At 37.3% G+C, this 17,831-nt stretch overlaps 2 protein-coding genes across 2 annotated transcripts in view; both read left to right on the top strand.

Moving 5' to 3' along the window:
• The window catches only part of LOC115968143 (MADS-box protein JOINTLESS-like), an 80,277-nt gene that overhangs the window by 16,014 nt on the left and 46,432 nt on the right, over nucleotides 1–17,831 (top strand). The window lies entirely within an intron of this gene.
• Nucleotides 1,158–14,914, top strand: LOC115968147 (MADS-box protein JOINTLESS-like). The gene is made up of 7 exons (XM_031087439.1): nucleotides 1,158–1,305; nucleotides 13,028–13,082; nucleotides 13,184–13,274; nucleotides 13,370–13,411; nucleotides 14,205–14,243; nucleotides 14,331–14,458; nucleotides 14,850–14,914. Exons 1-7 carry the CDS (start codon nucleotides 1,263–1,265, stop codon nucleotides 14,866–14,868), a joined length of 417 nt encoding a protein of 138 aa, XP_030943299.1. The 5' UTR covers nucleotides 1,158–1,262; the 3' UTR covers nucleotides 14,869–14,914.

Here is a 17,831-nt window from a genome sequence, read left to right on the forward strand (position 1 = left end):
GTATCATTTTTTGGATCACTTAAAGAGGGCTTGTTGTGGCCCTAACATTTTGGCAACCTAAAAATTTCTTATTGAAGGCAGGATTGGAATTGCTTACATATTTTAGAACCATTGATAAAATAAAAGGTGCTCACATCTTACAGTCATTGCCATCAACTTGTTTACTGTAAAGCACATACCATAAATACCAAAAATGATTAAATAATTAAATGATTGCCTAAATGAAGGAATTTACCTGAAAAGTAGTGTAGATCTTGGTCATAACTTAAACTTACCATAAATAATAAAAATGATATATAACTCTCAAAGTTTTTTCCAATGTTTTCATCTTAAAGTTAATGCAGGTAATTTTATCATTGTCAGAGGGAAACATGACTGTGGATTATTTCTTGATGCACTTTCTCATGAAATTTTCATGAAAACATTGAAATTTGCATTTTATTGAAAATCTTACTGCCGTAAATAAGCAGAAATTAAATAACAAGTACACACAAAGAACATAAGAATTTACGTGGTTTGACAAACGACCTACCTCCACGGCAACGACAAAGAAATTTCACTATAAAAATAGGGAGATACAATAGTGCACAATAACATTCTCTAGAAACCCAAATCCTAATACACCCTAACTCTCTCTCACCCACAAGACAAGAAATCTCTATTCTTCTTCTTATGTAGCTGTTGCTAGGTTTTAGGGATTGTCTCTTGTAATTGCCACACACTAGCACTTATATATTGCTATGCTTAAGTCGGCAATGTAGGATTCCTTGTATCAATTGTATTCGGTCAACTACTGTGATCGACTTAGACTTATGGTTTCCTATTACAAGTTGTATTTGGTTTACTTGTAATTGACTTGGGCTTGTGGCAATTCAAGCCACACACGCGGGCCCACTTCAACATATCTCCACCTTGGCTTGAATTGATCAAGCCCTCCATCGCCTCCATCTTAGACCTTAAGGGCTCAAAAGTTGCAAACACCAATCATGTTCAAGCAGCTCTTGAACTTTTTTGTTGAAATTGGCTTTGTTAACATACTAGGTGCATTCTATTCCTCTTTTTGTGAGTAATCCTTAGCCACTAACTGTGCCTTGAATTATTCACCTTCAACTTCTGATAATGCTTCTTTCTTGCAGTATACCCACTTGCAACCAATAGCCTTCTTTCCCTTGGACAATTTCAATGATTCCCAAGTCTTATTCTTCTGTAGTGACCCCATCTCTTCTACATCCCTATAAGACAATGGATCTCCACTACTGGTTATGAGAGCAAGACTAACCATATCTTCAAAGCCATATCTTTGTGGTGCGTTGTGAACCTGCTTCTCTCTGCCTTTAGCAATTGAATATGGCTATTCTTGTTGTTGTTGTGGATCAATATCATTATGATTACCCTTATCATTGGGTGAACTATTCTCGTCAAACTCGACCTAAACAGTTAATTTCTCCTATGAACTATTATCACGTCTTTGCTTCATTTTGTCTCAACATAAAGCTTCATCAAATATGACATCTTTGCTGGTCACTATTTTCTTTGAGATTGGATCCCAAAGCTTGTAGCCCTTTAACACCTTTTTCAAAACCAAGAAATATGCATTTTCTCGATTTCGAATCCAATTTAGAACGCTCTCCACTTTGCACATGCACATAAGTTGGACAACCAAAGATTTTTAGACTCAAATAATCTACTGGTCTACCTGACCAAACCTCTTCTGGAATCTTTAAATCAATGGCTAATGATGGAGATCTATTAATAATGAAGCTTGCTTTGTTTACCGTCTCTGCTAAGAACACCTTAGGCAACCATATTCAATCTCATGCATCTGGCTCTTTCTGCTAAGGTTCTGTTCATTCTCTTTGCAACCCCATTCTGCTGTGGAGTTCCTTTAACTGTAAAGTGACGAGTAATACCTTCTAATTCACAAAATCTTATAATTTTTTTTTATCTCTGTACTCTAGTGCATTATCTATTCTAAAGTATTTAATTTTCCTGCTAGTCTGATTTTCAACTTGTGCTTTCCACTTTTTAGAGTGGTCATCATAGAAATTGACAAAGTATTGAGCATCGCTATCAGAAGAAACTGAAACTGGACTCCAAACATCTGAATGAACATTGTGATGGGAATCAAGATCAATTGATTAAGAACTTGAACTAGAATTGCATTAAAATTAAAAATTAAAGCTGGAATTACAAAGAAACTAGAGAAACAAGCTTCTGTCCAGGTTTGAAACTAAATTATATTCACATCAAAAACTAAGTGTACTCTTACATAGCTAGCCTATCTATAATCTTTAACTATTAGGAAATAAAGTAGCTAATAGTTACATAAGTCAAAGCTGTAATTAAAGAGGATACATGACAGATATGAGAAATCAAAATAAGGGGTTGCTGGTTGCTCTAAGAGGTCAGAAAGGTTGGCTGGCTGTTTGGCCTATAGAGGGTGGCTGGTTGTCAGTCCTAATGGTAGAGGGGGGGGTTGGTTGGCTGGCCTAAGGATAGAGGGTGGCTGCATCATACTCCCCTCCATAAAGGAAACTTGCCCTCCATTTGGTAACTCTCCTAGAAAACTTCAAAACCAGTGACCTTAGCTTCCACCTAGAAATTAGTCCTCCTACTCAACCCATCAGCCACTTTGTTGAGAATTCCCGACTGATGTTTCAATGAGAAAGTGAATTGCTTCAAAAAGCTTACCCACTTAGCATGCCTCTTGTTCACATTAGATTAGCTATTGAGATATTTCAAAGCCTCATGATCGGTGTGTAGAATAAACTCCTTGTAGGCCAAATAGTAACTCCAATGCTTGATGGCTTGAACAATACCATAGAATTCCTTGTCATAGGTAGTATACCTAAGTTTTGCTTCATTCAAGTTCTCACTAAAGAATGCTATGGGCTGCCCTTATTGGCTAAGGACACCCCCAATTCCCACTCCTGAGGCATCACAATTAAGCTCAAATATCTTGTCAAAACTAGGCAAGGCAAGGATAGGAGCTCCAGTTAATTTCCTCTTCAAAAGTTGGAAGCTTTCTTGGGCTTCATCAGTCCAAACAAAGGACTTTTGTTTGAGACAATTGGTGAGAGGTGCTGCAATGGTGCTAAAATTGCTAATAAACCTTCTATAAAAGGTAGCAAGACCATGGAAACTCCTCACCTCATGCACACTACAAGGTGTAGGCCAATCAACAATTGCCTTAACCTTGTTTTCATCCATGAACACTCCTTTGGAAGACACAACATACCCCAAGAATACCACTTGATCCATCCCAAAGCTACACTTTTTCCTGTTACCATAAAACTCTTCTCTCTTCAAAATGTCAAGCACAAGCTATAAATGCACCAAGTGATCCTCCAAACAGCGGCTATATACCAAAATATCATCAAAATACACCACAACACAAACCCCCAATAGAGGTTGCAACATTTGTGTCATCGCTCTCATGAAAATGCTAGGTGCATTTGTCAAACCAAATGGCATAACAAGCCATTCAAATAATCCATGATGTGTCTTGAAGGCTGTCTTCCATTCATCTCCTGGGTGAATTCTAATTTGATGATACCTACTTCGCAAATCAATCTTAGAAAACACCTTTGCACCCACCAAGCAATCTAGCATGTCATCCAATCTAGGAATTGGAAAACGATACTTGATTGTGATCTTTTTGATAGCTCTACTATCCACACACATCCTCCAAGAGCCATCCTTCTTAGGAGTCAAGAGAGCGGGTACCACACAAATGCTAATACTAGCCTGAATGTAGCCTCTATCAAGAAGCTCTTGAACTTGTTTTTGCAACTCTTCCTTTTCCTTTGGAGCCATATGATATGCTGCCTTGTTTGGAAGGGGTGCACCCGGTACCAAATCAATGGCATGTTGAATGTCTCGCATAGGAGGCAAGTCAGGAGGTAACTCATGGGAAAAAACATCACCATATTGCTGTAATAACTCTGTGACAGCACTAGGAACATCAGTTCCAGCCATTGTGTTGACTGGAATTAATGCCAAAATGTAGCCACTATCTTGACTTTATTGAATGAAGCTTTTAGAAGCGAGTAAAGAGGTTGTAGAGGATTTAGAAGTCACATTTTCCTTCATTGGCAGCAAAGTAAATTGCTGATTGTCTTTGCTTAAGGTATAGGTGTTTTTCTTCCCATCATGCATCGTTTGGCGATCATATTGCCAAGGTCTTCCAAGAAGGATATGGCACGCATCCATTGGTACTACATCACACCAAACTTCATCAAAATATTTCTTCCAAGTAGAAAATGGCACCAAGTAACGCTTCCTTACTTTCACCTCATTACCCTTCTTGAACCAAGAAAGTTTGTAGGGATGTCGGTGATCTTGAGTGGCAAGCCTCAACTTATCAACCACCTTCTGAGAGACCACATTTTCACAACTTCCCCCATCAATAATCATACTACAAACTCTTCCTCCAATGCTGCAAGTTGTATAAAAAATATTGGTTCTCAACCAATCTTCTTTGGAATTGAATTTAGGAGCAAGAAGAGTCTTTCTCATCACAAGTGTCAAGCCCTCTTCTTCTTCAAAATCACCACCAACCTCGTTTGAGGGTTGATCAAAAATGGGTTCTCCATTTTCATGTTCAAGCTCTTTTACTTCCTCCAACATAAGAGCCTTCTTCCTAAAATCCGAAGATCGATGCCCCGGCTCTCCACACTTTAAACATTTGAAAGTACCCACCTGTTGCTGTCTACCCCCACCAACAGCAGCTGTTTGGGACTGTTTTGGGGCTGTAATAGCAGATTTAGAACCTGCTGGTTTCTGTTCAACCCTAGAAGTTTCTTCGCTCCCATTTGTACTTGAAATCCCAACCTTATATTGGCTAGAAATCCCCTGCCCAGACCTGGAACCCCACTGTCCAGACCTTAAAGCTGGCCTAGTTTGTTGCTTCTCTACCAGTGAAGCCCGGTTGTAGGCTTCCGACACGTTCCACAATGATTGAAGACTAAGGACATCTTGGATGGATGGCTTCAATCCACTCAAGTACCTTGGACCCATTTGTTCTTCACTTTCATTCAAATCTACCCTTACTACAAGTTGGTGAAACGCCTCCGTATACTCCTCTACACTTCCCTCTTTCTTACGGTTGTGTAGGTCTTTGTAGAGTGATTGGGTGTAGTTGAAAGGAAGAAATTGCTCACGGAGCTTTTTCTTTATCTTCTCCTAACTCTTGATCTTGACTTTGCCACTTCTTTGGTGAGAAATTTGCAATTGTTCCCACCAAGCTAAGGCGAATAGCGATTAGCTTCACTTTCTTTTCATCCATAACTTCATAATAATCAAACACCCTTTCAACGGTGTTAAGCCAATCTACAAAGTCTTCCGGTTTAAGACTCCCTTGAAATTCTGGAATTTCAACCTTGAAGTTGTATTGAAGCCTTGGCTCACTTCTTTCCACATAAGGTCTACCCTTTGGGGGAACTCCAAAAGGGTTCTCAAAATGAGAATGAGAATCATCGGACTCATTGGTATTCTCATGAGGAGGCTGCATACGCTGCACCACCTCTGGAAGTGCCGCAACTTGTCTCCTTAATTTGGCAATTGTGTCTTCTCTCTCTATATTTTGATTCGTCCAACATTCCTCCCCACTGGAGGGTTGGCTTCAACCCCTTCCCCAACATCCATTTGATTCCCCCGTATTCCACCTCTTCTTCCTCTCCTTATTTGGGCCATTAAAAGTATCACAATCTTTGAAAAAATTGTAAATAGAAGCAACAACACAAGTGATCAAATTTGTGATATTTGCAACAGCCACAGATTTGACTGGCACAAGGAACCTAGATCTAAATTCTAGGATCTCGAATGGAGGGATAAAAAAAGTAACACAAGGAAATCTAGGGCTCAAATGATTAAAATGGTAGGGAAAAAGAGGACCAGATTTGTGCTCTGATGCCAAATGATGGGAATCAAGATCAATTAATTAAGAACTTGAACTAGAATTGCATTAAAATTAAGAATTAAAGCGGGAATTACAGAGAAACTGGATAAACAAGTTTCTGTCTAGGTCTGAAACTAAATTATATTCACATCAAAAACTGGTTGTACTCTTACATAGCTAGCCTATTTATAATCTTTAATTATTAGGAAATAAAGTAGCTAATAGTTACATAAATCAAAGCTGTAATTAAAGAGGATATATGACAGATATGAGATGTCAAAATAAGGGGTTGTTGGCTGCCCTAAGAGGTCAGAAAGGTTGGCTGGCTGTTTGGCTTGTAGAGGGTGGCTGGTTGTCAGTCCTAATGGTAGAAGGGAGGTTGGTTGGCTGGCCTAAGGATAGAGGGTGGCTGCATCACATAGTCAAGAACACCCTTACTCATATGAGAGCCTATCTTGAAATTAACTCTATGCTGCTTCCAATACACACAATACTCGTAGAAGTCTAGCTTGCATGTCTGCACCTCCTTCGATAAATTTTTCGTGTAGCTCTAACACACCACATTCACCAATATGGCCAAGTCGCATGTGCCATAATTTTGTGTCGTCAGTGCTGGACTCTGTCAGAGTGGTGACTGGTGACTGTAACTCTTCCTACAACTGTGTTCCCTATCAATCTGTAAAGCGTGCTTACTTTCTGTACCTTCATCACCAAATCTTCATGATTCCACCCTTTGATGTGTATGAGAACCCCAAATCATCCAATACTCCTAAAGAAATTAAATTCTTCCTAAGATCTAGAATATGTCTGACATTACTAAGAACTCTTACAACTCCATCAAATATCTTGATCTTCATAGTACCATTCCCAATAACCAGGCATGTAGCATCATTACCCATTTGGACCATACCACCATTATAAGGCTTATACATGTCAAACCAATCTTTCTTTAGAGTAATATGATATGAGCATGCTGAATCTAAAACCCAAGATTCCAGTAGAACATTATTACTTGAATGAGACTGAAAGTAAATCTGCACCAACCTCACTTTCATATGATATTTCTTCAACAACACTACCTGATTCTAGGGGCTTCTTTCCATTCCTCTTCTCCTCTAAATACTCTTTCAACTCTTTACACTGATTCTTGTAGTGCCCTTTCTTGTGACAATAAAAGCACTCTACATCTTCCTTTGTACGTGATCTAGACTGAGATCTCTTCTTGTTGGATTTTGACTCACTTCTACGCCGATTACTCGACTCTGACTTTGCAATAAGTCCATCAGCCTGAGAACCATTGTCATCTAGCTTCATCTTTACGTGTGACAACAGAGCACTAGTCACCTTATCGAGTACTATAGTCTCTTTCCAGTATATCAACGTAGTCACTAGATGATCAAAATGTGTAGGCAGCGATGTTAATAAGATTAATGCTTTACCTTCGTCCTCATAATTCACCTCAAAACTTGACAATTGGGTGTTCAACATGTTAAACGTGTTGAGATGCTCCAACAGATCTGAACCCTCCTTCATATGCAAACTGTAAAGTTACTTCTTTACGTACAACTTGTTCATCAGATTCTTTCTCATATAAAGACCTTTTAGTTTGACCCAAACTTCTTTTGTGGTCTTTGCTTCTAGGATGTTGTGAATAACCTCATCACCTAGGTTGAGACGAATAGCGCTAGCTGCTTTCTCATCCATCTCTACCCATTTTTCATCCTTCATTGTTTTCGGTTTCTTCTCCTTCCCAAGCAAGGCTTTATGAACTCCTTGTTGAATTAGGAGATCCTTCATCTGCCTTTGCCAAAGGGAAAAATTTCCTTTACCATAAAACTTCTCTATGTCATACCCCGTGCTTGACATCTTTACTGAATTCAAAAGATGGAGGAAACTTGGCTCTGATACCACTTGTTGTGCAAATAACACCCTAGGACTCAAATCAATAACAGTAAATAAGCAGAAATTAAATAACAAGTACACACAGAGAATATAAGAATTTACGTAGTTCGGCAAACTGCCTACCTCTACGGCAATGATGGAGAAATTTCATAATAAAAATAAGGAGATACAGTAGTGCACAATAACACTCTTTAGAAACCCAAATCCCAATATACCCTAACTCTCTCACTCTCACCCAAAAGACAACAAAACTCTATTCTTCTTCTTATGCGGCTGCTCCTTGGTTTTAGAAATTGTCTCTTATAATTGCCGCACATTGGCACTTATCTATTGCCAGGCTTAAGTCGGCAATATAGGATTCTTTGTATCAATTGTATTGGTCAACTGCTGTGACCAACTTGGACTAGTGGTTTCCTATTACAAGTTGTATTTGGTTTACTTGTAATTGACTTGGGCTTGTGGCAATTCAAGCCACACACGCGAGCCCACTTCAACACTTACATATTTTAGAACCGTTGTTATATTTAAGTGCTCGGTAACACATCACATTTCAAAAATCTTCATGAACAACAATTGTTTATATTAGCTTGAGAATGGTACTGATGCAGCCACCCTCTATCCTTAGGACTGACAACCAGCCAGCCAACCTTTCTGGCCTCTTAGGGCTGCCAGCAGCCCCTTATCTTGCCTTCTCATATCTGCCATGTACCCCTCCTCTACCATTAGGACCGACAACCAGCCAACCAACCTTTCTGACCTCTTAGGATTGCCAACGGCCCCTTATTTTGACTTCTCATATCTGCTATGTATCCTCATTAATTACAGCTTTGATTGATGTAACTATCAAGCTACTTTATTTCCTAATAGTTAAAGATTATAAATAGGCTAGCTATGTAAGAGTAAAATCAGTTTTTGATGTGAATATAATTCAGTTTCAGACCTGGACAGAAACTTGTTTCTCCAGTTTCTCTGTAATTCCAGCTTTAATTCTTAATTTTAATGCAATTCTAGTTCAAGTTCTCAATCAATTGATCTTGATTTCCATCATTTGGTATCAGAGCACAGATCTGGTCCTCTTTTTTCCCTACCACTTTGATCATTTGAGCCCTAGATTTCCTTGTGTTTCTTTTTTTCTCCCTTCATTCAAGATCCTAGAATTTAGATCTAGGTTCCTTGTGACAATCAAATCTGTGGCTGTTGCAAATATCGCAGATTTGATCACTTGTGTTGTTACTTCTATTTACAATTTTTTTCAAAGATTGTGAAGCTTCTAATGACTCAAGGAAGGAGAGGTAGGAGAGGCGAAATAAGGGGGAATCAAATGAATGTTGGGGAAGGAGTTGAAGCCAACCCTCCAGTGGGGAGGAATGTTGGGCGGAATCAAAACATAGAGAGAGAAGACATGATTGCTGAATTAAGGAGACAAGTTGCGGCACTTACGGAGGTGGTGCAGCATATGCAGCCTCCTCATGAGACTACCGATGAGTCTGATGACTCTCATTCTCATTTTGAGAACCCTTTTGGAGCTCCTCCAAGGGGTAGGCCTTATGTTGAAAGAAATGAGCCAAGGCTTGACTACAACTTCAAGGTTGAAATTCCAGAATTTCAAGGGAGTCTCATACCGGAAGACTTTGTAGATTGGCTTAACACCGTTGAAAGGGTGTTTGATTATTATCAAGTTATAGATGAAAAGAAAGTGAAGCTAGTCGCTATTCGCCTTAAAGGGAGATCTTCTGCTTGGTGGGAACAATTGCAAATTTCTTGCCAAAGAAGTGGTAAAGTCAAGATCAAGAGTTGGGGAAGATGAAGAAAAAGCTCCGTGAGCAATTTCTTTCTTTCAACTACACCCAATCACTCTACAAAGACCTACAGAACCTTAAGCAAGAGGGAAGTGTAGAGGAGTATACGGAGGCGTTTCACCAACTTGTAGTAAGGGTAGATTTGAATGAAAGTGAAGAGCAAATGGTTGCAAGGTACTTGAGTGGATTGAAGCCATCCATCCAAGATGTCCTTAGTCTTCAATCATTGTGGAACGTGTCGGAAGCTTACAACCGGGCTTTACTAGTAGAGAAGCAACAAACTAGGCCAGCTTTAAGGTCTGGACAGTGGGGTTCCAGGTCTGGGCAGGGGATTTCTAGCCAATATAAGGTTGGGAATTCAAGTACAAATAGGAGAGGAGAAACTTCTGGGGTTGAACTGCAACCAGCAGGTTCTAAATCTGCTATTACAGCCCCAAAACAGTCCCAAACAGCCACTGTTGGCGGGGGTAGACAGCAACAGGTGGGTACTTTCAAATGTTTCAACTGTGGAGAGCGGGGCATCGATCTTCGGATTGTAGGAAGAAGGCTCTTATGTTGGAGGAAGTAAAAGGGCTTGAACATGAAGATGGAGAACCCATCTTTGATCAACCTTCAAATGAGGTTGGTGGTGATTTTGAAGAAGAAGAGGGCTTGACACTTGTGATGAAAAAGACTCTTCTTGCTCCTAAATTCAATTCCAAAGAAGATTGGTTGAGAACCAATATTTTTTATACAACTTGCAGCATTGGAGGAAGAGGTTGTAATATGATCATCGATGGGGGAAGTTGTGAAAATGTGGTCTCTTAGGAGGTGGTTGATAAGTTGAGGCTTGCCACTCAAGATCACCCACATCCCTACAAACTTTCTTGGTTCAAGAAGGGTAATGAGGTGAAAGTAACGAAGCGTTGCTTGGTGCCATTTTCTATCCGGAAGAAATATTTTGATGAAGTTTGGTGTGATGTAGTACCAATGGATGCATGCCATATCCTTCTTGGAAGACCTTGGCAATATGATCGCCAAACGATGCATGAAGGGAAGAACACCTATACCTTAAACAAAGACAATCAGCCATTTACTTTGCTGCCAATGAAGGAAAATGTGACTTCTAAATCCTCTACAACCTCTTTACTCGCTTCTAAAAGCTTCATTCAAGAAAGTCAAGATAGTAACTACATTTTTGCATTAATTCCAGTCAACACAGTGGCTGGAACTGATGTTCCTAGTGCTGTCACTGAGTTATTACAGCAATATGGTGATGTTTTTCCCCATGAGTTACCTCCTAACTTGCCTCCTATGCGAAACATTCAACATGCCATTGATTTGGTACCGGGACCCCTTCCAAACAGGGCAGCATATCGTTTGGCTCCGAAGGAGAAGGAAGAATTGCAAAAACAGGTTCAAGAGCTTCTTGATAGAGGCTACATTCGGGCTAGTATTAGCCCTTGTGCGGTACCCACTCTCTTGACTCCTAAGAAGGATGGCACACATCATGGATTATTTGAATGGCATGTTATGCCATTTGGTTTGACAAATGCACCTAGCACTTTCATGAGGGTGATGACACAAATGTTGCAACCGCTATTGGGGGTTTGTGTTGTGGTGTATTTTGATGATATTTTGGTGTATAGCCTCTGATTGGAGGATCACTTGGTGCATTTAAAACTTGTGCTTGACATTTTGAGGAGAGAAAAGTTTTATGGTAACATGAAAAAGTGTAGCTTTGGGACGGATTAAGTGGTGTTCTTGGGGTATGTTGTGTCTTCCAAAGGAGTGTTTATGGATGAAAACAAGGTTAAGGCAATTGTTGATTGGCCTACACCTTCTAGTGTGTATGAGGTGAGGAGTTTCCATGGTCTTGCTACCTTTTATAGAAGGTTTATTAGCAATTTTAGAACCATTGCAGCACCTTTCACCAATTGTCTCAAACAAAAGTCCTTTGTTTGGATTGATGAAGCCCAAGAAAGCTTCCAACTTTTGAAGAGGAAGTTAACCGAAGCTCCTATCCTTGCCTTGCCCAATTTTGACCAGATATTTGAGCTTAATTGTGATGCATCAGGAGTGGGATTGGGGGTGTCCTTAGCCAAGAAGGGCAGCCCATAGCATTCTTTAGTGAGAAGTTGAATGAAGCAAAACTTAGGTATTCTACCTATGACAAGGAATTCTATGATATTGTTCAAGCCATCAAGCATTGGAGTTACTATTTGGCCTACGAGTTTATTCTACACACCGATCATGAGGCTTTGAAACATCTCAATAGCCAATCTAATGTGAACAAGAGACATGCGAAGTGGGCGAGCTTTTTGCAGCAATTCACTTTCTTATTGAAACATCAGTCAGGAATTCCTAACAAAGTGGCTGATGGGTTGAGTTGGAGGACTAATTTCTTGGTGGAAATGCAAGCTAAGGTTGCTGGTTTTGAAGTTTTCAAGGAGAATTACCAAGATGACCCACATTTTGGTGACTTATACCAACAATTGCAGCAGGGACAGCAACCTACCAAGTCTGACTTTTGGTTGAAGGATGGATTTCTTTTCAAAGGACTGAAATTATGTGTGCCTAAATGTTCTCTAAGGGAGTTGATGTTTGTTGAACAACATAATTTGGGACATTTTGGCAAATCAAAGACCCTAGAATTCCTTAAACAAGACTACTTTTGGCTGGGAATGACTAAAGATGTTGAGCGGCATGTTCAAAGGTGCCAAGTTTGTCAAAAACGAAAGGGTACAACCACTAATGCAGGTCTGTATTTACGCCTTCCAGTGCCTAATAAACCATAGGAATATATTAGTATGGATTTTGTTCATGGCTCCTATTACAAGTTGGGAGCAAGGAAAGTAGGTCCATGCAAAGTATTGACTAAAATCAATGACAATGCCTGCACAGTCCAACTTCCCCCTCACTTAAACATCTCTAATGCCTTCAATGTGAAGCATTATTTTCCAACTGAAACTTGAGGGCAAGTTTCCTTTATGGAGGGGAGTATGATGTAGCCACCCTCTATCCTTAGGACTGACAACCAGCCAGCCAACCTTTCTGGCCTCTTAGGACTGCCAGCAGCCCCTTATTTTGACTTCTCATATCTGCCATGTACCCCTCCCCTACCATTAGGACCGACAACCAGCCAGCCAACCTTTTTGACCTCTTAGGACTGCCAGCAGCCCCTTATTTTGACTTTTCATATCTGCTATGTATCCTCATTAATTACAGCTTTGACTTATGTAACTATTAGCTACTTTATTTCCTAATAGTTAAAGATTATAAATAGGCTAGCTATTTAAGAGTAAAATCAGTTTTTGATGTGAATAATTCAGTTTCAAACCTGGACAGAAACTTGTTTCTCCAGTTTCTCTGTCATTCTAGCTTTAATTCTTAATTTTAATGCAATTCTAGTTCAAGTTCTCAATCAATTGATCTTGATTTCCATCAGGTACCTCCTACGCCATGTTGAGCAAGGAAATTGAGGAGAAGACACATGAACTGAGGTATTATAGCTACAACACTATCATCTTGTTACTGTAAAGACATTTACATACCACAATAAATTAATGTTGAGAAATGTTCACACCTAACACTGGAAGATTAGAGGAGAAAAGCTCCTTGGAATGGATATAGAAGAATTACAGAAACTAGAGAAAAAGCTTCAAGTAGGCCTGAGCTGTGTTATAGTAACAAAGGCTTGTCTCTCTTTTTTATCTCTGTTTGCCGGCATTATAATGGAGTGTTGAAGTTTATGTACTTTATCTTAATATAAGAAATTTTTGTCTTGCAGGGTGAAAGATTTCTGGAAGAGATCACTGCCCTTAAGCAAAAGGTCATGTTCCAAACTTTAAATCTTTGTAGGACATTTCATACAATTATTATAATGTTTGCAAGACATTTCCGGAACAGATCAGTGCCCCTGAGCTAAAGTTCATATGGTTTCAATGTATAACAGTTTCGTACTTTAGTGATGATCTGCTCCATAATGATATCATGGTAAAATCTTGAAATATTAGGTGGAAAGAAGAAACTAAGAGAAGTTGAAAGAACACAAGGAATTAAGGTGGTTTTGTCTTAGAGTCCTACGTGAACAGTAGAAAGTTTTAAACTACATATTTATTATTGAATTTTGTGTATAATAGTATACTTATTTAAGGGAATTTGTAGTAGACTAACTCTGTGTTAACCCTAGGATTGTAGTAATATAGTTAGTACTGTGTACAATTAGGACTACTATAATGTTATATGCTTAAACCCTAAATCCATCTTTAGCAAATGACAGCTGTAAAACTTTGTCATAATGTTAATGCAAGTTGGTGCAAGTTCATAAATATAGTGGTCTTTGTGTGCACTGGCTAGCTCAATGGGTGGAGAAAGGAAAAGTTTACATGGCTAACAACAAGTAACAACCACCATTGAATATTTAGTTGAAACCATTGTCAACATAAATTCAGAACTGAATGTCATATTGTTTATCCTATCACCTGACCTATACCAATTCATAATGCATCGATTTCATATATAAGAAGTTAGGTAAATATACCATATTAATTAAATTATATTTTGTATTTAAGGCTAAGAATTCTTAGTAATGGCTCTCTGTTCATCTTATTCTTTTAATACAGGGAGCCGAACTGATGGAAGAAAACCAACGACTAAAACAGGTTATAGGTCTTTCTTTTTTTTTTTGAATAGAAAAAGTTCTTCCTCCTCTCTTCCTATGTCAGTTATAAAAAATGTCTCTTCCACAGATGGAGAATTTGTTTAGTACTCAAACACATGTACTTGAACAAGGTCAGTCATTTGAGTCAATCACCAACATTTGCAGCTCATTTGATCCTCAAGACAATGACAGTTCAGACATATCTCTCAAGTTGGGGTAAGTTTGTGAAATTTTTAATATTTTTTAGTTTTCTGGATGAAGTATGAAATAATATTCAGGATTCAATCAAAGGATATTTGCATCAAACCTCAATATTTAGGGGGCATATAGCATATAGTTGTAGTTTAGTCATTTCTCTGGATTTATCATTACAATATGTACTATATTCTAATTTACAGTTCTATATGGGCTTATATGGTACTAAAAGATAAATTTGTTGGTGAAATTAATGGTTGCAACCATAGGTTAATGTCACTTTCAACTCGTCAATGAGCAATTCTTCTGTTTGTATAGCAACTTAACTTGTATCATTGACTGCATGCCTAGAAATGCATGCTGCTCCTATAGAGAAACTATTTGCCTTAGTGCATCGTTCTATGTCTTGCAGGCTACCTTTTCCTAAATGAATTTGAAGTATAGTGAAGATCAAGAAGCATACATGGATTCTCTTTTCTCAAATACAAAAGAAAAAAGGCCATGGCTAAGTAAATACAAATCCTAGCTCAGAGTTGTAATTAATTTTTTGTAAGACCAATTTGTTTCCACCAGCTGATTCTAAGAGTCTACATGTGTGTATGGTAAATTTTGGATGCTTAATCATTTTTATGGATGAATCAAAGGTTAATTTGTTATAGTGGAAAATGAAGTAGAGGGTTTTGGAAAAGGTCGAGTGTAGGTTTGAGATTGATTGCAAGTCATACTATTGATAAATTGATTCACAATTCTGCAATAGGTTTTGTTTGTCTTTGCGTGATTGCCAGTATTACATATTTGCCGCAACATTTGTTTTTGAATGGTGCTTTTGAGTACACTTGTTTTAAGCCTTAAGGTCTAAAAATGTTTTCAAGTCAATCTTGCTTGCAATAAGACTTCTGTGAGCTTCCTTTGATTTTGCAATCCAGATTCTTGCACCAATTTGAGAAAAGGGACATCATAATTCATAATATAAATTTGCTCCCACTGTTTTCTTTTTTTGTTTTGTTTTTTATTTTGAATTTTGAATTTTTCTAGGTTGGATTGTTCTATTTCCTAGTCTTCCTTGGCAACTCAAGATTAGCACTTCACAGGTTTCATACATATTTAACTAGATCTTGTCTTGGCTCTCTCTCTCTCTCTCTCTCTCTCTCTATATATATATATATATATAAATATAAAATAAAGCAAGATTTTAAATTATATGTTTTTTGTTGTTGTCAAAACTGCATCATATGAATATAATTTGGTAGTCATCGATCACCATGAAGCAAAATCTTCAAAAACTTTTAAAATCTTAGGGCTAGTTAAGACCAATAAATCAAATGTCATTCCTTTCTTTTCTTTTCTTTTTAGCTTCTTTTTTTTATCGTTTTGTTTTGGGGATGCTAGAACTCTTCTAGTAATTGACTCTACTTTTTGGAGAAGTGATATTTATTTTTACTATTTTAATGCTAGTAAGTTTATAACTGGAAATCTCACCAAACATATTTATTTTTTGGTATAACAAGAAAACATGAACATATTTAACGTCAAATTAGTGTTTTTTTTTTTTTTTTTGTTGATAATTTTAACTTCAAATTAGTTGAGTTTGACCTTTTAAAACTAAGGTGGCGTTTGGGTATTACGTTTCTTGTGTTGCGTTTTCGGCCTTTTTTTTTTGTTTTTTTCTTGGGCACGCGTCTGGCACTGTTCATTGTCCATGAATAGTGATTTTAGGCTTATGAACAGTGTCAAACGTGTGAACAGTAACTTTTTTATTTTTATTTTTTTTGTTTTTCAGTTTTCAGCAAAATAAACGGTATTCAAACGGACCTTAAAGGTCAACAATTATAGGAACTTGATCTAGACCACACTTGAATAAAATAAAAATTTTCCCAATATCCAATATTGGACTTTAAGCTAAATTAATCAAAGTAGGTATTAAACTTAAAAGATTTTTATAGAAATTGTACTCTTGAGTAGAACAAGTGAAAAGAGTGCAGGGCCAATTTTTCCCAGGCGTGAGGAGCAACATTTGTGGAGCATATCACTTTGTACTATTTTTGTGGCCCAGTTTTACATTTAAGTCATGGGCCCGCTTCTTCAAAAAATAAGAAAAGTCACCGCCTCAAAAATCCAGTCCCTTTATCTCTTCTCTTGTTGAAAAAGCTTAGATGTTGACCTCCATTTGTCTTTTACCGGAACTAAATCTATTATTTTACTAATTTGATCCCAATATTATTATTACACCCGTTTCAACATTTTCGTTATTTTTTCACTCTTTTGATTTGGAAAATGTATCATTTTACTCTCTTGGCCTGGGTTTTCTCTGTTATTATTATTATTTTATAAATGGGTTTTCTCCATTATATTATGTTATATATAATGAAGAAAACAAATTGACACCTTCCAAAACATAGGGTTTCAAAGTAAATTCTACCAAACAAAAATAAAGTAGAGCTTTCTCTTTTTCTATTTTTCTCTTTGTAAGTTTTAGATGATATAAATGAAATTTCCATTTTGATATATTAAGTAGTTTGTTGGTTTTCTTTTTACATTTTTTGGGCCTAAAACTTAAGTAATTTTTTTAACATATCAAAGGATATTATCAAACATTTAAATCTCCTCATTTTTACAAGATGTGCCATTAAATTATAAAACCTTTTGCCAAGAGCATCGTAGCTCCACTGACAAATACTCTTCTTCCAACTATCAAATTATAAAAATAAAAATAAAATGATAAACCATTTGTCTAAACCTATTATGGTCATAAAATTAGCATCAACACATTAAAAAAAAAAAAAAAAAAAAAAAGAAAAGGGAACAATACATTTTAAGTTTTCATTAGTAATGATTCAAGGATATTGACAAAAGAGTGAGCAAATGTAATTTTAACCCAATCACATTTATTAGGGCCTTAAAATCCCTTAATTTTGCCTAATTGCCTCTTTTAAAGGATAATTAAAACAGTAATTGAGAAATCATTAATATTTGATAATTGAATTAATCAAGTGCATGCAACCTTGCAATTATTTATAGTTCAATCGAATAGGATTATGACACAACCCCGATTTTAAATTGAATACTCATGGTACCAATTTAAATCAATTGTTAATAATCACACGTGATCGGACTCAACTTTGTGGACATATTTTAGTAGTTAAAACTTGATTTCATGATATCTTTTAATCCAATGGTTTCAATCGGAGCCGATTTCATGATATCTTTTAATCCAATGGTTTCGATCAGAGCCTATGACCCATAGTTTTGATTTTAAGATTTGTTTTAAATGAAGTAAATGAAATTACAGTTAAAAGTTATGATTACCTTTAGGATGTAAAATTACCCTTTTGTCTCTAGATGAGGTTAAATATAGGTTGTAAAATTAGGTGTGTACAAAAGTGTAAGAACACAA

This window comes from Quercus lobata, chromosome 11 (assembly GCF_001633185.2).
Source record: "Quercus lobata isolate SW786 chromosome 11, ValleyOak3.0 Primary Assembly, whole genome shotgun sequence".
NCBI classification, from domain to species: domain Eukaryota; kingdom Viridiplantae; phylum Streptophyta; class Magnoliopsida; order Fagales; family Fagaceae; genus Quercus; species Quercus lobata.

Coding starts and splice junctions, on each gene's coding strand:
- LOC115968147 (XM_031087439.1), top strand. CDS start 1,263: ATGAGAGCAAGACTAACCATATCTTCAAAGCCATATCTTTGTG. Junction 13,083..13,183: donor GAGAAGACACATGAACTGAG/GTATTATAGCTA, acceptor CTGGAAGATTAG/AGGAGAAAAGCTCCTTGGAA. Junction 13,412..14,204: donor TCACTGCCCTTAAGCAAAAG/GTCATGTTCCAA, acceptor CTTTTAATACAG/GGAGCCGAACTGATGGAAGA.